This window comes from Myotis nattereri (assembly GCF_964212035.1).
Source record: "Myotis nattereri genome assembly, chromosome: 1".
In the NCBI taxonomy this organism is placed as follows: Eukaryota; Metazoa; Chordata; class Mammalia; order Chiroptera; family Vespertilionidae; genus Myotis; species Myotis nattereri.
In genome coordinates, this window is record NC_138075.1 from 66,028,961 (window position 1) to 66,050,774 (window position 21,814).

The window sequence follows — 21,814 nt, forward strand, 5'->3', positions numbered from 1 at the left end:
AGGTTCTTGCTATTCATCACTTTGAATATTTCTTGCCACTCCCTTCTGGCCTGCAAAGTTTCTGTTGAGAAATCAGCTGACAGTCGTATGGGTATTCCCTTGTAGGTAACTGAGTTTCTTTCTCTTGCTGCTTTTAAGATTCTCTCTTTGTCTTTTGCTCTTGGCATATTAATTATGATGTGTCTTGGTGTGGTCCTCTTTGGATTCTTTTGGCTTGGGGTTCTCTTCGCTTCCTGGACTTGTAAGTCTATTTCTTTCACCAGGTAGGGGAAGTTTTCTGTCATTATTTCTTCAAATAGGTTTTCAGTATCTTGCTCTCTCTCATCTTCTGGCACCCCTATAATTCTGATGTTGGTACGCTTGAAGCTGTCCCAGAGGCTCCTTACACTATCTTCGTATTTTCGGATTCTTTTTTCATTTTGCTTTTCTGGTTGGGTGTTTTTTGCTTCTTTGCATTTCAAATCTTTGACTTGATTCTTGCGCTCCTCTGATCTGCTGTTGGGAGTCTGTATAATATTCGTTATTTCATTCTGTGTATGCTTAATTTCTAGTTGGTCCTTTATCACAACATCGAGGGTCTCATTAGATTTCTTGTACATCTCATTAAGTTTATCGGAAGTCTCTAGAAAGACCTCAAAAGTGTGGTTTTGATTTCTATATCCAGCAGCCTGCTTTCCTCCAGTTCTGTCATTTGTGTCCTGTTTCTTTGTCTCAGCATTTTTTATGCTTCACTGTGTAGATAGAGTGGTTTTCTGTGCTAAGTGTCCCAGTTACTTGAGGTAGACACTCTTGGTGCACCCCCTTGTGGTCTTTGTGCGCAGTCTTGTTGTAGCTAAGCCTTGATTGTTGTAGGTATCACTGGGAGGGATTTGACCTCCAGGCCAACTGGCTGTGAGAATCAGCTGTGTCTGCAGTGGGAGAACTTCTGTCCTCTAGGGAGGTGCTAATCTAGCCTTTGTATGAGGGTATCCGGCAAATGCCTTTGTGCAGGGCTTGGGCAGGTCGGGTCGCAGGGGGTCAACAGGGCGGGCGGAGTGAGCAGTTATGGCTGCTCTCAGTCCTGTCCCCAGAGGCTCTGCCTCTCAGTGTCCCAGCAACCGCTGCAAACCTTGGAGAGAAAGCTGCCCTCGAGTTCCGACCGATGCCAGACAGTCCCACTTCTCCCGTTTGAGTCTGGATCCCCACAGACTCACCCAGAACTGGAGCTCAGAGCCTGAGACTCCCTTCTGGTTGAAACAGACAACCGCGCCCTCAGCTACCAGCCCGCTCCGCGCACCTCCGCACCTTTGTATTTTCCGCACTGCGCCTCCTCTGAGTCTCCGTATGCTTTTCTCTTTCCTTCTAGTTGTGGAATTTCCACTCAGCCAGCCTTCCTGTGGTTCTGGGTGATGTCCGTTCTGTCTTTTAGTTGTATTTTTGAAATGGTTGTGCAAGGCAGCAATCTCTGGTGTTTACCTATGCCGCCATCTTGGTTTCCCCTTAGGTTGACTTTTAAGTATGAGCTGTTTATTCCATCCCTGATTATTCTGATATTCATTTATTTATCAAAGACTGAAAAGCTCTCCAGTTAAAAAATATATATTTAAAAAGTTCTTTTGTTTTTTAAAAAAATATTTTTATTTATTTTAGAGAGGGAGGGAGAGGGAGAGGGAGAAAGAGCTAGAAACATCAATGATAAGAGAGAATCATTGATTGGCTGCCTCCTGCACACCCCACACTGGGAATCAAGCCCGCAACCCAGGTATATGCCCTGACTGGGAATCGAATTGTGACCTTCTGGTTCATAGGTTGATGCTCAACCACTGAGCCACGCTGGCCAGGCAAAAAAAAGTTCTTTAATATTAAATACTGTTTTCCAGATTTGTGTGCCCATCAATTTCCCCCTTCTTCCTCCCCTTCTTTAAAAAAACATAATACTGCTCTGGCCAGGGTGGTTTGGTTGAGTGTCCTCCCATGCACCAAAAGATCCCTGGTTCAGTTCCCAATCAGGGCATGTGCCCAAGGCACATGCTCAGGTCATGAGCTCTTTCCCCTGTTGGGGTGTGTGCAGGAGGCAACCGATCAATGTTTCTCACATCAGTGTTTCTCTTTCTCTCTCCCTCTCCCTTTCTCTCTCTCTCTCTAAAAAATCAATAAAAAAGTTTAAAATAAAACAAACAAAAACATGATACTGCTCTGGCCTGGTGGCTCAGTTGGTTGTAGTATTATCCCGTGCACCAAAAGGTTGTGGGTTTGACCTTCAGTCAGGGCATGTACGAGAGGCAACCTCTCCCTATCTTTCAAAAAAAAAAAATCAATCAAAACATATTCTTGGGTGAGGATTAAAACACACACACATAATACTGATTAATACAAAAGGATCTAGATAGAAGCTTGGTAACTGAGCAGGTATGTGTTACTTTAATCCTGTGCCTGGAAATCTTTACCAGTTATTTTGAGAACTCAGTTGGGTTTGTGTTTGCATTCATTCCTCAAAGCAAGATGGGAGAAAATTTCATATGTAAATTTAGGAAAAGATTTGGGTAATGTTTTAGTCAATCAACTCACGTTAAAGTTAATTTTGAATGATAACATTTTTATAATTGAAATAGAATAAAGAATTAGGTTTTATATCAGAGAATAACTTATTTCAGTGAATACAGTTTTCGTCAGGAATGGTTTCAGTGCAAGAAACAGAACCCAGTTAAATTTAGCCCAAGAAAAGAGGATTTAGCATATGTAAGTCTTTAAAAAATTATTTATTGACTTTGGGGGGGGGGGGGGGTGAAGAGGAAAAGAGGAAGGGAGAGAGAGAGAAGGAGAGAGAGAGAGAGAGAGAGAGAGACATAGACATCAATTTTATGTTTCACTTATTTATGCATTCATTGGTTTATTCTTATATGTGCCCTGACAGAGATTGAATCCAAAACCTTGGCACATAGGGACAATGCTCTAACCAACTGATCTACCTAACCAGGGCCTTGGCATATGTAACATAACCCAAGGAAAAAATTGAACAATCAACAGGGATTTGAGCAGTTGTGTATTGCTCATGGATATTTTTCATTCTCTATTATGCCACTAACTTGGCTCAGTTTTCAGTTCTAACCATTCTAGGTAGTGGCAAATCAGTTGTAGTTAGAAGGGGTCACATGTAAAGCTGTCCCCTCCAAATGAAACATTTGTAGAGGTAAGAGGAAATGATGGTCATCTTTAGTAAAATTGCTAATTAAGGGAGTGTTTTTTTGTTTGTTTGTTTGTTTTTAAAATATATTTTATTGATTTTTTTTTTTTTTTAAATATATTTTATTGATTTTTTACAGAGAGGAAGGGAGAGAGACAGAGAGTCAGAAACATCGATGAGAGAGAAACATCGATCAGCTGCCTCCTGCACATCTCCCACTGGGGATGTGCCCGCAACCCAGGCACATGCCCTTGACCGGAATCGAACCCGGGACCCCTCAGTCCGCAGGCTGACGCTCCATCCACTGAGCCAAACCGGTTTTGGCTATTGATTTTTTTTATAGAGAGGAAGGGAGAGGGATAGAGAGTTAGAAACATCGATGAGAGAGAAACATCGATCAGCTGCCTCCTGCACATCTCCTACTGGGGATGTGCCCACAACCCAGGTGCATGCCCTTGACTGGAATCAAACCTGGAACCCTTCAGTCCGCAGGCCGATGCTCTATCCACTGAGCCAAACCGGTTAGGGCTAAGGGAGTGTTTTGAAACACAGCCTTCTTTGTCACTCTGTTAGATAACTTGTATTAAGACTAGAATGTTAGGTGTTGTATACTTTTTGACAAATAAACTGTATCTAATGAAAAATCTCAAGGCACTAGATACTTACAATGTAGCATGCTATTTGAAATATTGGCTTTGGTGTCAGATCTGTCAGGGTTTGCGTCTCAGTTTGACCACTTGATTATGACTCTGAGAAGACAAGAATGGGAACATTTTCACATTTACCCCTTTAATGCCTAGCCCTGTCCTTGATAATAAGCACTTGGTAAATGTTTGTGGAATAAATGAATTAGCTTCTCTGCATGTTTGTGTCTTTATGAAATGAACTGGAGGCCCAAAGCACGAAATTCATGCATGGGTAGGATCCCTAGGCCTGGCCGGTGATCAGGGCCGATCTGTGGGGCGACTGGTGGAGTGATTGGGGGGCTCCCGCTGGCACCTGACTTGGCTGGCCTGGTGCCTGCGGGCTCGGGGCAGCTCCTGCGTTGAGTGTCTGCCCCCTGGTGGTCAGTGCGTGTCACGGTGACCGGTCATTCCATAGGTCATTCTGCTGTTTGGTCGATTTGCATGTTAGGCTTTTATTATATAGGACTAGAGGCCTGGTGCACAAAATTTGTGCACTCGGGGGATGGGGGAGATCCCTTAGCCCGGCCTGTGCCCTCTCGCAGTCTGGGACCCCTCGGGGGATGACCACCTGCTGGCTTAGGCCTGCTCCCCAGGGGGGTTTGGGCCTAAGCTGACAATCAGACATCCCTCTGGCAGCCCGGCAACCCTCGGGGGATGTCCACTTGCCAGCGGGGAGCAGACCTAAGCTGCAGTCAGACATCCTTAGTGCTGCTGAGGAGGCAGGAGAGGCTCCCACCACCACCGCTGTACTGGCAGTCATCAGCCTGGCTTGTGGCTGAGCAGAGCTCCCCCATGTGGGAGCTCACTGACCACCAGAGGGCAGCTCCTGCATTGAGCGTCTGCCCCCTGGTGGTCAGTGTGTGTCATAGTGACCAGTCATTCCCAGTCTTTCTGCTGTTAGGGTCAGTTTGCATATTACCCTTTTACTATATAGGGTGGGGGCCAGCTGGTTTGCCCTGAAGGGTGTCCCGTTTGGGTGCCTGGCCAGCCTGGGTGAGGGGCTGATGGCTGTTTGCAGCTGGTCACACCCCCTTGAGTGTGGGGGTCCCCACTGGGGTGCCTGGCCAGCCTGGATGAGGGGCTGATGGCTGTTTTCAGGCTTCCCACACCCCCTTCAGGTTGGGGGTTCCCACTGGGGTTCCTGGCCAGCCTGGTTGAGGGGCTGATGGCTGTTTTCAGGCTGGCCACACCCCCTTTAGTGTGGGGGTCCCCACTGGGGTGCCTGGCCAGTCTGGATGAGGGGCTGAGGGCTTTCAGGCTGGCCGGCGACTGAAGCTCCCAGCCTCTCGTTTTTTTCTTTTTTTTTTTTTTTTTATTCTGGGATTTATTTACCTTCCACAATTGAAACTTTGTTGCCACTTCAGCTCTGAGGCCACGGCCTGCTGAAAGCAAATATCTGGGATTTGTTTAGCTTTTATAATTGCAACTTTGTTGCTTAGAGTGGAGCTCAGAGCCGGGCCACGCAGGGAGGAAGCTTGGCTTCCTCCATCACTGGAGCAAGCAAGCCTCCTGCTCGCTTCAGCTGTGTGGCTGCCAGCGCCATCTTTGTTGGCGGTTAATTTGCATATCTTGCTTATTAGCAAATGGGAAGCGTAGCGGAGGTACGATTAACTTCAATCTTTGTCTATTATTAGATAGGATAATACTCCCTCAGCAGTGTTTTGCAGTTCAAGTGAGAAAATGTTTGAGGCACCTAAACACAGGGCACAGCTAATAGCAATACTCAAAACAGCTAATAGTATATGTAAAAGCCATTCTTCTTTCAGAGAGGAAGAGAGAGGGAGAGAGAGATAGAAACATCAGTGATGAGAGAGAATCATCAATTGGCTGCTTCCTGCATGCCCCACACTGGGGATCAAGACCGCAACCCAGGCATGTACCCTTGAGTGGAATCGAACCTGGGACCCTTCAGTCCGCAGGCTGACGCTCTATCCACTAAGTCAAACCAGCTAGGGCTTACCCAAGGAATCTATAGATTTAATGCAATCCCCATTAAAATACTAATGGCATATTTCACAGACCTAAAACAAACTCTCCAAAATTTATATGGCAAACCGGCTAGGGCTAAAAGTCATTCTCTTATTATGGCATGCTGGCTGTATATACTTTGGCATGGCAAAGGGATAGATATTTACAGCTTTTTGTGTTTTTTGAGGTATGTGCATATACATGTGCATGTTTTAAAGTGGAAACCCTTCCCACAGATGTAATTTTCTTCCCATAAAGGATGGATACAGAAAGGGGAGAACCTAGTAAATGTTGAAACTTTTCTTTAGAACCAAACAAATCAAATAGGGGCAGTGGGCAGTGAAGATGAAGATGTGATTGAGCTGCTGTGCTCAAAAGTATTTATAAAAAAGTTCATGCTCAATCATAGAGAAGTTCTGTTATATCCATAAGTTCTGTCTAGAATTGATATATCCATCTGTTCATTTAACAGATATTAAAAATTATATGCCAGGCCCAGGCTAAGACATAAATATGAGTTGTAACTTACTTTTGAGAAACTTTCAGTTGGGTGGGGAAAGAGAGTATGTAGAAAAGTAGTCATATAGTTGAGAAGTTATGTGATTTCAGAGTTTTTTAAAAAATAAACTTTAGTGAATTCCTTATATTGGGATAGAATTTAACCCACGTAATTTATTCTTTTAAAATATATATATTTTTAATTTATTTCAGAGAGGAAGGGGGAGGGAGAGAGAGATAGAAACATCAATGATGAGAGAATCATTGATCAGCTGCCTCCTGCACTCCCCACACTGGGGATCGAGCCCACAACCCAGGTATGTGCCTTGACCAGGAATCAAACTTGTGATCTCCTGGTTCATAGGTTGACGCTCATCCACTGTGCCACACCAGCTGGGCTCACATAATGTATTCATAAAGCTTTTGTCTTCTAAAAACATGCCGAAACCGGTTTGGCTCAGTGGATAGAGCGTCGGCTTGCGGACTGAAAGGTCCCAGGTTCGATTCCGGTCAAGGGCATGTACCTGGGTTGCAGGCATATCCCCAGTAGGAGATGTGCAGGAGGCAGCTGATCGATGTTTCTCTCTCATCGATGTTTCTGACTCTCTATCTCTCTCCCTTCCTCTCTGTAAAAAATCAATAAAATATATTTAAAAAAAAAACAAAAAAAAACAATATACTTTCTAACCTTTTTAGAAAGCCACCTATATGGGCCTTTTTTTTTAAAAAATATATATATTTTATTGATTTTTTTACAGAGAAGAAGGGAGAGGGATAGAAAGTTAGAAACATCGATGAGAGAGATCGATCAGCTGCCTCCTGCACGCCCCCTACTGGGGATGTGCCCGCAACCAAGGTACATGCCCTTGACCGGAATTGAACCTGGAACCCTTCAGTCCGCAGGCCGCCACTCTATCCACTGAGCCAAACCGGTTTGGCTATATGGGCCTTTCTTTAAAATTCCTTTATTTGAAAATAGAACATAGCTAAAGAAATATTTAATAAGGAACTGTTTACAATATTGAATTGAGAAGAGTAACCACAAACACTTATGACACTAGGAGCTTGAGTCCCCATTGTTGATTGAACATGAACAGAGGAATTTTTTTTTTCCACAACACAATCCCCCTTTAATCTGCTTTCTTTAATTTTGAAGGAGATGGACGAGCACATGAGGAGCATGTTGCATCACAGGGAACTTGAGAACCTGAAGGGCAGGTATGGGAACCGCTGTCTTCCATAAACTTCTGAATGTGGGGGGAGCTGAGTACGATGAGACCTGTCAGCCTATTTTAGTTATCCTTCATAAAGAATATTATCTTATGGCATAGAACTACCTTTTAGGATTAATAACAAGTACTATAGATTTTTTGTCATTCAAAAAAATTAAATCTTTTGTGCATCTCTAATGTGTAGAATTCTCAGCAGCTATAGTAAGTAGATTATAACAAAGGTGTATTGGGATGAGCTAGCAAGCTTTGTCATTCCTACACACCAGCCTTGCAATTAGGACATTTTATTGCATGCAATAAACGTTTAGTGTTGCTAGAATAGTCTGAAAAGTCCAAAGTCTGCTAAATAGTACAAAATCTCATTAGTGTAAGAAATCATAGTGCTGCTTTGTGATGTAAGGCTGGAGATGTTTAAGGAAAGAAAATGTAGTAAGTAAGCACCTTTAAAAAATTAAATGTAGCATATGTGTGTATTCCATTGTCATTTTTTTCTTCTATGGTTTCGTTTTTTGATGTTTTGACTTTTGTGGATTTGAAATTTGAAGGCAATATGAAACAGAAACATTGGGGAACTGAAAACTATTAATTATATCTTACTAGAGGCCCGGTGCACGAAATGCACGGGTAGGGTTTCTAGGCCTGGCTGGCAATCAGGGCCAATTGGGGCTTCCTTCCTCGGACTTCCTTCGTTCCGTACCGCCCCCTGGTGGTCAGCATATGTCATAGTGAGCAGTTGAACTCCCGGTTGAACTCCCAAGGGGACACTGCATATTAGCTATATATATATATATATATATATATATATTCCATGCATAATAGTTACAAGCTTTGTTCAGATGCCAGCCTAAGCCATTTGGAGTTATATGTATTGTAAGTAATACGGTTTTAGATTGTGTGAGCTAATTAATATGTTATTAAACTTTCAACAGCTGTTTAGCATATGAGTGGAATTTTCCACTTACTGTGTGAAGGTTAGGTCTTAGCAGCAGTATGAGCTTTTCACTCTGATTTAGTTTGGAGAGCCCTTATAACCTTGAATATACATACGTCATCTTTAACTCATTGTTATTGGGAACCTATGAAATAGTCAACTTTCAACTATGTGTAGACTATCTTAATTACTTAATCCCATTTCCAATAAACTTCCTTCAGGAATTCACCTTATTCTGGGCTATTCGCCTGCCACCTGACTATATTATAAAATAAAACAAATGAGGTCGATAAATCTAGTCATTAGGAGAGAAGTTGATTTTATTGGTAGATTAAAGCCTATTAAAGATCACTAATCAGCTATTTAAAACATTTTAAAAACAAATTTTGATTAAGATTCATGTTCATAATGAATACAGAATCATAAAAAGTAAAAAAAGTAGAAGTCGTCTAACACCTCCCTCCCTCTCTCAAGCCCTAACTCCTACTCTCCTCTTAGAACAGTGATGGCGAACCTTTTGAGCTCGGCGTGTTAGCATTTTGAAAAACCCTAACTTAACTCTGGTGCCGTGTCACATATAGAAATTTTTTGATATTTGCAACCACAGTAAAACAAAGATTTATATTTTTGATATTTATTTTATATATTTAAATGCCACTTAACAAAGAAAAATCAACCAAAAAAATGAGTTCGCGTGTCATAGGTTTGCCATCGCTGTCTTAGAAGAAAGTCAACAGTTCGGTGTGTATCCTATCCAAACCTCTTTCTGTGTGTATACATAGATTTATATTTAGCTATACACACACATTTTGGCTTACTAACATAACTTAACCATGGCTACATATGTATTTTACTGTAACTTGTTTTTCCTTCCTCCCTGGAGAATTTAACTGCCATGGAGACTTTGTCTACCATTTTGTTATTTGGAGCATAATCAAATAATTAAAGAGAAAGCATTAGAAGCCTCTGAGCTGACAATATAAATGTCCGCTTTAACGTCCAAACTCTTTTTATTTAGAGGAGAGCACTTTAATACTTATTTACTCATTTTTTAGATACCATGCTAATAAGTTATAATGGTTTTCTGGCCTGTAACAAATTATAAGGGAGAAGGCAAGCAGATAGCAAGAAAAAACAGCTGACAAAACTATAAAAAACAAACAAAATCTCAAGTCATCTACTTACTTGGAGCATTTACTGTAGGGTCAAGCAGTTACCATTAGTTTATGCATAGACACAAATAGTTATCAATTAGTATTTAGTTTTCTTTTTATCATCATTTTGTGATTTTTTTCCCCCTCTGAATGTCGTGATGTTATGGCTTCTTGTTTATTTTTATATTTGTACTAGAGGCCCAGTGCACGAAAATTGAGGGTACCCCTCAATCCACCTGCCCCCTCTCACAGTCTGGGAGCCCTCAGGAGATGTCCTACTGACAGCCTGGCCTCCCTCTGCGGGAGGAGGCTGGCCGATCAGGGGAAGGCATCCCCCATCACCCCCTCGCTCCTGCTGCCTCTGGTCTCCCTCTGCGGGGAAGGCAATGCCCCCATCACGCCTCTGCTGCTGCCACTGCCGGCCGCTGTGGCTTTCTGAGCCTTGGCCCTCGCAGCCACCGTGGCTTGCCTGAGCCTCAGGCAGCTGCTGCGGCTTTATCTGGAAGGACATCCAGAAGACGCCCACTCTAATTAGCATATTAGCCTTTTATTAGTATAGAACAGATCACTATAACTTTTGGTTGTGATCTGGTTAAAAAATGTAAAGAGCGTATTTTTTAGGTTTTGAATGCCAGCTTGATTGAGAATTAAATAACTTATTTGGTTCATAAGTGTGGCCATCTGAAGCATTTCTTTATTTTTTTCCTAATATACTTGTTCAGATGTGTGGCCTGAAAGTAGTTTCTATGGGTAGATGCTATTAAAAAGGCACAAACCTTTATTTATCAACCAGCTGTTGTGGTATAGTTAGAGCAAGCTTAATAAAGAAAAGCTTATGGCTAGAATATCTTAAGGCTTTGCCTTTCACACACGGGAGGAAATTGGGTGGTAACAGGATGAAGCTAATTTTGGCCCTTTGCACACCCTGAGGAGAATTTTTGCCTTTATTAGTCAAGAAGTAAAGCAGTACTTTTTTCCAAGAATTACTTTACATATTTATACAAAGTAATATTTTAACTGGTTATTGATAAAGAACTGAAAAGTCTCATTATTAAGATTTTATTTAAAATGCTGTTAACTTTTTAAAACATGTGCTTTCCCAGGCACCATCTATGGAAGCATGAGTGCATATTGTGTATAGAATATGCTTGTCTCCAGACACAGATATGTTCTAATTTTTAAGACTTGTGGTTGACCTACTCCGTTCTTTTCATAGATAAATATGGATCCTCTTTTCTCTTTCTGATGTTTCTTGTAAAGCTTATCTCTCTGTTCTTTAAAGTAGATTTTATTTATAAGAAAAATGTTAGGGATTTCTGGTTTTTGATCAGTTGTTTCCATTGTTAATTTTTATGTTGCCTGTACCCTTCTGGGCAGGATCTCTTAAGGTGTTTTTCTATCGAATAACTTTGGAACCATGGTTAATCATTAGTTTTTGCAAGGAAAGCAGAAATGTTTTAAAAATCTGTGTTTAAGTGTCTATTACATGTCCAACATATGCTTGTGCTTTGGAGATTGCAAAGTGTGTGGGTTTATGAAAATGAATGTTTATTTTTTAACAGAGTTAAATACTGCCTACTTTACACTACATTCCTTAATATTTTAAAAAGTCAGTGTGGCCTTCCAATTATGTCTTTAAAGCGAGAGGGAGGGATTTTGATAGTTTGGACCTGAGGAAAATTGTCTGCATTTTAAAGTAAGGATAAAATCAGGGATTTTACTTAAGAATACCTTTTAGAATGATGTTCTTGGTACTGCAATATACAGGTTAGCATTCTGTAAGCTTTTAGATAGAAAAGTAGACTAGAACACGTTCCATAATTTTAGAGAGTTTAAAACCAAAAATATTTTTTAACCAGAAAATTCAGTTGATTTAAATTTTTATTATAATATAAACTATGTATGCTATGTTAGTTACAGTCTTCAGAGACTTCTGATGCTGCCATTTGGGTTGATTTATATTTATATATTTTAAACTTATTTCTGTGTTGCTGTGAGAAAAGGCTTGTTTTCTGTTACAAGTTAACATTCACTTGGAAAGCTACCTTAATTTTAATTGCATGAGAGAAGAGTATGGCTATCCCTGATAAATTGGAGAAAGTTGAGGATTATTCTTCTCTAAGTATATAAATGAGGTGGAAAACTCGTGAAAACAGTGTATTAAAGTTTCTTGAGGATTAGAAGGAATTATTAATATTTAAGGTAATCAGGTAATGATATTTTCAGGGAACCTGGTTAGAACTTATTAAAATGAATCTTAATGTCAAAAACTATATTTATCCAGAGCATTTAAGATTACACAGCCCAAAAAACTGAATTTTCCCCATTTTTCTGAGGCATTTTCTATGATTCTTGCCAAGTAAAATAATAGTGTGTTCTTTGTTTTTAAATTTACTGGGCATAGTGGGCATTTTTTGTTTATATTTTGTTACCCTAGACAACTTGTAGTCATCTCCTTAGCATGGTGCCTAGAATTTAGTAGTTGCTCAATAAGCTGCCTTTTTTTTTTTTTTAAATGAATGTTCAGGTGATTTGTAACTAGTAAATGAAGTACTCAGTCTTGAAGGTCTCTTCTGGTTTATTGATATGAATTCTGCCATGTCTTGATGGATGTATGTGAGGGGAAGATGGAATCGTGTATATATATATAGAGTCTGTTTTATCCAAGACAGCATGTCTTCTGTGTTGAGTTGTTTTGTTTTTAATAGATCGGTATAGGAAATGCAAAAGTATCACTAGTGTAACCCCAAGACAAATGCTAAGAGTTGAGTTGTTTCTTAATGACCACATAGACAGCTGAACCATCAAGGGATTTCAGGACGCTAAAAAAGCAGTTAAATTACTCGTCTCCTACAGCTTCTTGAACTGGCCAAGGATGAGCTTTACCACTGAGTGTGTAAAGTAAAAGTCTGCTCAATCAATTTCTTTTTTTTTTTTTTTAAATATATTTTATTGATATTTTACAGAGAGAAAGGGAGAGAGATAGAGAGTTAGAAACATCGATGAGAGAGAAACATCGATCAGCCGCCTCCCGCACATCTCCTCCTGGGGATGTGCCCGCAACCCAGGTACATGCCCTTGACCGGAATCGAACCTGGGACCTTTCAGTCCGCAAGCCGACGCTCTATCCACTGAGCCAAACCGGTTTCGGCTCAATCAATTTCTTAACTAAGAACTTGGTTTTGCTTCTCTCTAAACTGTAGCATATTCTGAAACTTGAGAAAAACCATTTGCCTAGCACAGCTGTTGACTTCCTACAACTGAAATGCTTTCCATTCCCTTTAAAATAAGCCCTTCTGATGCAGAATGTAGATCACATGTATCACTCAGACCAAAAAAGTTTGCTGAGACTACTCTGGTCATTTGCCCTGGGTCCGGAATCTTCACATTCCAGGCAGAGCTCCAGCTGTTCGATTTAGTTACCCAGTTGGGATTGGCTCTGCTGCCTACTCTTTTCTCCACCCCTTCACTTTCACTGGGAGAAAGTTCTTGAGCCAGATATTAAATGGAAGTGCTGTCACCAGGCTTCCTGAGTGCAGCTGGCACCATGGGTGTGCTCTAGAGCAACTTCTGTTTGCTCTGAGCCCCCTACCCTGCCTCCCCTTTCACCATGTTTCCTCTGGCAAGATTTTAAGTACAGCAATTCAAGAAGATTTCTCCTCCTAAACGACATTATTCTGAAGTGTACTGCCTCTTGATTGCTGGAAAAGAATCTTAAATTCATTAAAAAAGTAAACTATGAACAAACTCATTAAAAGGGATGAAAGGCCTATTGAAATTGATTAGCACTAATTTTCCACTGTGCCAAAGTGTGCGGTGTCTTTCAGAGGAAACTATAGCAGATCTGGTGAGTGTGCCATGCCAGTGGGGAGAATTGAATGCCCCTCATCTCCCTCTTTCCCTAGGGACAGCAGTCATGAGTGCCGGGTGTGCGGGGTCACAGAAGTGGGTCTTTCCGCATATGCAAAGCATATTTCTGGCCAGTTGCACAAAGATAACATTGATGCCCAGGAAAGAGAAGATGATGGAAAGGGAGAAGAAGAAGAAGAAGATTATTTTGACAAGGAACTCGTCCAGTTAATAAAGCAAAGAAAAGAACAAAGTCGGTGAGTAATGATTTTGATTTTTTTAAAAAGCTTATCTGAAACAGCATAGTAGAGAATACGTTTTCCATTTCCATACTTGTCAGCCTATAGCATTCAATCTTATCTTAGTTGTAAAGTCTAGCTCGAAGTTGCTGTCTTACACATAAAAGGGCAGTGGAATCCTTTCTTGAACTACTGTACTGTCTGCTTAAAAAAACCCTCAGTGTCGTTCCTAATAAAGCTAGCTATTGCTGCTACATATCTCAAATTTTTACCATGTTGATAACTCTGTGTAGGACTATTTTTATTAGTTCCAAAGTTTTTGGTTATTAAAAATTATTTTTATTTGATACCCAAATTTTCTTGTAGAAAAAGTATTAGTATATAAGCTTCATATGACTATTTTATATAATATTCTTATTGTATCCCTTAGGAAAAACTGTTTTGCCTAATTGAATTAACATGGTGCTTCTGCCATATTTGATTTATGTTTTCATGTTTAAGTGCTTTAGTAAATATTTATTGAATAAATTTATCTTTTAAATTTGACAAGATCATTTCAGCAGTATAAGTTTTCCTGCTTGTACTACATAATTTCATACCTACATCTATGTTAATGTATTAGGCTGTTTGTTGTATTTTAAAATTGCTGACTTGTGGTCTAAATACTTTAATTATTGAAGCAGAAATTTTCAGATATGAGTAAAAGAGAGAACCAGTTATGAGGTGGGGTTATTTTGCAAGTCCTAGGGCATGATGAGAAACATTTAAAATTCTAAAATAAGATTTTAGAGATCCTTCTTGAGTACTAGTTATATCTGGTCTACCTTTCATTTTTAGTTAGAGGTTTGAATATAAAAAGAACGTAATTTTTACTCTACATGCTAAATGCTTTTTGAACAAGTCCTTGAAGGAGACTTTCTTAGTTTTAAAATGTCAGTGGCAACTTGGTTCTTTAATTGTTCAGTCCTTCAAATGACATTCTCACTACTTTCAGTGTAGTGAAGTAGCTGTCCTTTACTCTTGTTTTATGGTGTTCATAGAGCCTCTAGGAGACTAACTTCTATTTTGGTTATTACACTCTTGTGCCATTGTTAGCTTATCTGTGTAAATGATTAAACATTATGTCAGAGGGTAAAAGAGCTTCTCAGTAAACTCATGTTAGAGGTAACTTCTAATTATTATAGTTAACTTCTAATCTCGAAGACATTAGAAGCCTTTAGAGCCAATTAAAGTCTGTGCTGAGCCTGGCCTACATGGCTCATCGGTTGTGTGTTGACCTATGAACCAGGAGGTCACAGTTGGATTCCCGGCACATGCCCGGGTTGCGGGCTCGATCCCCACTTGGGTATGTGCAGGAGGCAGCTGATCAATGATTCTCTCTCATCATTGATGTTACTGTCTCTCCATCTCTCTTCCTTTCTGAAATCAATAAAAATATATTTAAAAAAAATAAAGTCAGTACTGAGTTTAAGATTCATGTCAAGTTCAGAACAGGTGACCCAACTACAGAAACTTTGTTTTGGGATATTCATTCTATCAAGGCCTGGTGGCTGAGTGGAGACTCTAGAGTCAGACTGCCAAGGTCCAAATCTCTGTAATACCACTTACTCTCTGTGCTATTCTGGACAAGTTACTTCTCCAATCCTCAGTTTCCTCAGCTAAAAAGTAGGAATAATAAGAGTGTTTGTTTCAGAGTTGTGAAAATTAAATGCCTGACAATTAGTAGGTACTCAGTAAATTTTATCTAGTATTACTCAATTTTTTGAGCACCTTCCATATGCTAAGTACTATGCTAGGCATACCATAGGAAGTTTGTAGAGGATATAATTTTATACATATTCCTGTGATGTTTCCTTAAATTTAATTCCATTTCTGTGGGCTTCTTGACTAACATGAATAGTTCATACAGCTGTAGCTTCTTTATAAAAACCTCTAGGACATGGAATGCCTTATAGCACTTATTGTGGGTGCTGCTTATTTGTTTTGTGCTATTTTACTCTGTGACCTTATTTTGTCAACTAGGTTGTAAGCCCTTCAGGAATAGGAACAGTGCATAAAAGTTTTCATTCTCCACTAACAGTCATTGAATGTGTGCTTGGTAAAGTGTTTATTTTTTTATTTTTTAAAATATATTTTATCGATTTTTTACAGAGAGGAAGGGAGAGGGATAGAGAGTTAGAAACATCGATGAGAGAGAAACATTGATCAGCTGTCCCCTGCACACTCCCCACCGGGATTGTGCCCGCAACCAAGGTACATGCCCTTGGCTGGAATTGAACCTGGGACCCTTGAGTCCTCAGGCCAATGCTCTATCCACTGAGCCAAACCGGTTAGGGCATAAAGTATTTATTAATGAACATGGTTATGCATAGTAAAATCTTGCCATTTAAAATAGGTTAAGAAACTGGTTTTTTTCCAGAAAGAACCAACAACTGGAGAAATAATAATATTAAGACCAGCTGAACTTAAATTGTATTAATTATGATAACTAACCATAGCTGCAAAATATAATTGTTTTTATTTTCAAAATGCTGGCCCTGACCAGCAACTACTATTAAAAATCAGAATGGCCGAAACCGGTTTGGCTCAGTGGATGGAGCGTCGGCCTGCGGACTGAAGGGTCCTGGGTTCGATTCTGGTCAGGGGCGTGTGCCTGGGTTGCGGGCACATCCCCAGTAGGAGATGTGCAGGGGGCAGCTGATTGATGTTTCTCTCTCATCGATGTTTCTAGCTCTCTGTCTACTCTCTTCCTCTCTGTAGACGATCAATAAAATATATTTAAAAAAAATTAAAAATAAAAATAAAAATGGACTCTATATTATAAAATAGTCTAAGTAACAGGGGAGGGAGGTTGAGGGGAAGTTTGGTGGGTTATGCCTTGAAAGGAAGTAAAAGAATTCCTTTAAATCAGTAATGAAAAACTTTTTCTTTCAGACAAGATGAACCTTCCAGTGGCAGCCAAGAAATAAAATCTGATGACAGGCAGCTCCAGCGGAGACGAGAAGACAGAATTCCTTACCAAGACAGAGAAAGCTACAGCCAGCCAGCATGGCACCATCGGGGACCTCCTCAGCGGGATTGGAAGTGGGAGAAAGATGGCTTTAGTAATACGAGGAAAAACAACTTTGCACATTCTTTGAGGAATGGTGCTGGACCAAGAGGGTGGCATAAGGGTGTTGCAGGAGGCTCCTCAACTTGGTTTCATAACCATAGTAATTCTGGAGGTGGTTGGCATTCAAATAATGGCACAGTAGATTGGAATCACAATGGTACAGGAAGGAATTCCAGCTGGCATTCTGAAGGAACAGGTGGCTTTTCCAGTTGGCATGTGAACAGCAGTAACGGAAACTGGAAATCCAATGTACGCAGTACAAATAGTTGGAATTACAGTAGTCCTGGAGACAAATTTCAACCAGGCAGAAACAGAAATTCTAACTGTCAAATGGAAGACATGGCTAAGCCATGGAACAAGAAATCCAAGTCAAACAAATACAATCAAGAGAGATATAAATGGCAGCGGCAAGAAAATGACAAAGTTAGTACAGTTGCCACATACAGAGGTCCTTCTAAAGGATATACAAGTGATAAATTTTCTTCACAAATCTTATTTGACTTTAATTTTGAGCAGCCGGAAAGCCAAACCGCTAAGCAGACAGAGACCATAGCTTCCAAAATTGGTGGGAAGAACGGCAGTGTCGCAAGGGAAAAGCACCATCGCTGGACTCCTTACCCGTCCCAGAAGGCTCTGGATTTACAATCAGGAATGAAAGACGTTACTGGGAACAAGTCAGAAATGATAGATAAGCCTTTGTTTGATTTTACTTTAATCCAAGGAACACAAGCATCCCAAATTGATGAAACAAATAATTCCCCAACATTGAAAACACAAAAAGAAACACATACTGGATCTCTTAATCACAAAGCCACTTCTGAGCAAGCGTATAACTTAAATAAGATGCCATCATTAAAATCCCCACTTCTTCCAATTCCAGTCACTAAATCAGTCCCTCAAAAGCAAGATTCAAAGAATCCCTCAAAAAACACCAAAGCGAATTCTTTTTTTCCTGGAAAACATTCAAATTCCTTAAACAAACACAAGGGGGAAGACAATCATGGCTCTTCTTACAGGTCCAAATTGCAAAGTTCATGTCCTCGTGTTTTAAAAGGGAATAAAAGTAGATTTGGCACTCAGAGGGAATCTGATGAAAATTTAAGTGATACACTACAAAAAGCCAAAGAGGTGCTACAGTTTCATGAGTCATTGCAAGATCCACTTCTTAGCACTTCTAAAAGGACCAGGAACTATGACAAAGCAAGTAGGAATGTAGAAGAGTCTGAAAAAGGATCTTTGAAGATTGAGTTTCAAGTACACTCATTAGAAGATGAGAGTGATGGAGAAATATCTGACGTGGAAAAGCATGGAACAAAAATTGGAACCCTGGATTCTGCAACTACCGAAGTCTTATCCTGCAGCACCCAAAATGCTGACGAGAAAGAGGGAGAGCACCACAACCTGAAAACACCGAGAAAACTATCCACTTCCCCATGCGAGTCAGTAGTTCACCAGAAAGAATCTGAGTTACAAATGACATCTGTAGCCAGTCCACACTCTGGCTTACTACTGGACTTAAAAGCCTCTCTAGAAGATGGACAGGTTGATGAGTCTGTTAAGTCTCGTGTATCTTATGAAACAGAGGGCTTTGAGAGCACGAGCTTGGACGCAGAGCTTCAAAAGAGTGATATAACTCAGCCCTCAGGCCTTCTCCTGCCTGAACTAAGTAAGCTTGGCTTTCCTGCGTCGCTCCAAAGAGATCTCACCCGGCACATTAGTTTGAAGAGCAAAACTGGAGCACACCTTCCTGAGCCAAACCTCAATAGTGCTCGCCGCATTCGCAACATTAGTGGCCATCGAAAGAGCGACACGGAGAAGGAATCTGGGCTCAAGCCAACTCTCCGGCAGATTCTAAATGCATCTCGGAGAAATGTCAACTGGGAGCAGGTCATTCAGCAAGTAACCAAGAAAAAGCAGGAGCTAGGCAAAGGCTTACCCAGGTATGTGCTGCTTTCAGTGTCCGTTTCTCTCCAAGTTTACCCTTTGACCCAGGTCAGGAGAAGAATTCTTGTTACATTTAATTAAATGTTTGCAAAAAATAAGTGTGCCCTGGCCTGGTAGCTCAGTTGATTAGAGCGTCGTTCTGATACACCAAAGTTGTGGGTTCAATCTCTGGTCAGGGCACATATAAGAATCAACCAATGAAGGCATAAATAAGTGGAACAACAAATCAATGTCTGTCTCTCTCTCTCTCTCTCTCTCTCTCTCTCTCTCTCTCTCTCTCTCTTCTCTCTCTTTCTCTCCCCCTCCCTCTTCTTTCCTCCCCCCCTCCCTTCCTCTAATAATCAATTTTTTAAAATGTGTTGTAAATGTTGGGTTTAATTATCAGAGAGTGACTGCTACTCTATAACAAATGGAATAAAGTGTTTCCCAGCAGGAAATTCAGGTTAAAAAGAAGAACACTACTTCTGAGAAATGATATGGGGACATAGTAAAAAAAAAAAAAAAAAAAATCAGAAATTCCGCACTTTGGTTTTAGGGGCCAGAAAGTAACAGCATAAAAAAATATATAAATCTGATTCTTATCTATAGATCTTCATTGAGTGATGCTACTTTAAGTTTACGGTTCTCATTCTCTTTTACTTAGAATCTTTACCCTCTTGTATTTACTCTGGGCATTATAAGTGTGATCACAAAGTATTCTCTCTTAAGTACTTGTGTAATAATTTGGCTAATCATCTGGTGTTGAGGTACGAAACTTTCTGAATGGTAAAGCAGCATTCAACACAGATTTGCTACTTGAACATCACCCTGCTGATTACAGTTATATAGCTCTCCCACTTTAAATTTCTATCCTTATTGAAGTAATGTATTTATTGTACCCCCTTTTCCTTTCCCATAACTTGATCTTACAGATATAAAGCTCTGCCCTGGCCGGTGTGGCTCAGTTGGTTGAGCATCATCCTGTGCACAGTTCAATTTCCTGTCAGGGCACATACCCAGTCGGGGTGTATACAGAAGGCAACTGATTGATATTTCTCACATTGATGTTTCTCTCACTCCTTCCTCCTCCTCCTCTCTCTAAAAAATCAGTAAGACATTCAACAACAAAAAACAAATATGAAGTTCTTAGTATAATGTCTGACATTTGTGAATGCTTAATAGACATTTCTGTTTGTTTTGGTTTGTTATTAAAATTATGTACTTGTTGGTTTCAAGCTCCATATGAAATAAAAACCTCAATTTTTACTTTCTCATATTCTCATCGCTGTATGCTAATCTCTAATTTAGTAACAATTGCTAATTTAGACATACTTCTCTCTGTGTCTTGCTTTACAGTACTTATAATACAAAACTCATACTGTGGTTATTTACGTAAAGCTCTCAGACTGAGCTCCTCGCGGGCCGAACCATCTTATTTATGTTTGTCATTTCAGTGCATAGCAGAGGCTGGAACGTGAAGTGGTGCTCCCTTCTCTCAACCACGTTGGATTTATGATCTTTTTCTTTCTTTCTTAAGGTTTGGCATAGAAATGGTGCCTCTAGTTCAAAATGAACAAGAGGTCTTGGATTTGGATGAGGAGCCTGATCTGTCCAATCTAGAAGGATTCCAGTGGGAAGATGTGTCCATTTCTTCATCTCCTGGATTGGCAAGGAAACGAAGCCTTTCTGAGAGCAGTGTGATCATGGACAGGGCTCCTGCGTATAGCTTCTTCAGTGAGGAAAGTGCAGGCAAAGAAAATGAGCCCCAGCAGATTTTTTCACCTAGTAACTCATCGAGGGCTGCACAGAGTCCAAAAACAACCGTGGGCCTTAAGCAGGAAGTGACACCTCTGGCTGCCTCCCTCAGAACAGGTGAAAGGGCTGAAAATGCTCCTCGAAGGCGGCACAGTGCACAGTTACTTTCTGACTGTGCAAAATCTTTGATTCATTTGACAAAAGACCTAAACAGCCAGGAGAGTTCTGGACCACCTTCAGAGAATCCGAATGCCAAGGAGAGTAATGGAGAAGGGAACTCTTTAACATCATGTGCATCCTCAGCTCTTGCAGGCTCTAATTTGGCAGATGCAGGCACAGATAGTAGCTGTACCTCTGGTGCTGAACAAAATGACGGTCAGAACATTAGAAAGAAACGAAGAGCCACTGGAGTGAGTATGATTCTCTGTGCCTTTTGTAGAACATTTTATGTGGTGACTTGGATGTTGTAAGAAAGATTTAACGGTTTAATTTTTCTTGGGTGTCCAGGGTTGTGGTTCTGCCAACTCTGGCCTAGAAGACTTGTGAGGTTCTTACTCTTGCTTTCAGATTATTCTACTGGTTTCTTTCACTGAGTAATTCTACTAACTTTGATGTAATTGAATATGATTGTACAGTACTAGGAAAATATGAAGTCATCTCTAAAATTAGTCATCAAGCCAATCATTTTTCTATCACCTGACAAGGAGTAAGCCACATCTTCAGCTGTAACTTTATCTGTTTCCATGATGCATTCTGTACAGCTGCTGAAGAAAGGCACTCTAGTGTTGCCTTCGGAGGGCATGCAGGCTTGTTGGATCTAGGAGTTTTAGGCTTAACACCAAGTTTTAATGCTAATAGAGTGCATCTATATGAGCATAGTCTTAGAAATATTTGTAGTCTCCGTTACTCTATCTTTCGTACTTCATTCATCCAGCATGGCCTTTCAGAATCCGTTCCTTCACTGACACCACTTCTGTTCTGGCATCTCTGTTGCTAATACTGCTTAACCCTTTCAGAAACCCTTTCTGAAAAGAAAGAATTGTGACGGTAATACAGTCTGGAATCTAGCACTGTGAGAAAATGGGCTATTTCCTTTAATACTGAGGCAGTATAATATAACAGAGCGAATAAGGGCTTGGGCTGTAGGCCTGGATTCACATTCCAGCTCTGCCCCCCTTTGAGCTAGATACTGTAGTTGGGTGAGAGATTGTTCTATGACAAAGCCAATATCTTAGGGCTTGTCTCAATAGACTGTTTAGCTTTTCATTGTGAATATTTTAATCTGAACTTTAAAGTAGAAGCTG

General features: G+C 40.4%; 1 protein-coding gene across 1 annotated transcript in view; it reads left to right on the plus strand.

Annotated features, from left to right (window-relative positions):
• Positions 1-21,814, plus strand: part of ZNF106 (zinc finger protein 106) — a 60,616-nt gene that overhangs the window by 12,283 nt on the left and 26,519 nt on the right. Inside the window, exons 3-6 of the mRNA XM_081095650.1 lie at positions 7,472-7,533; positions 13,538-13,738; positions 16,655-18,772; positions 20,293-20,920. Of these exons, the coding sequence (XP_080951776.1) occupies positions 7,472-7,533; positions 13,538-13,738; positions 16,655-18,772; positions 20,293-20,920 (3,009 nt within the window). The remainder of the gene's footprint in view (positions 1-7,471; positions 7,534-13,537; positions 13,739-16,654; positions 18,773-20,292; positions 20,921-21,814) is intronic.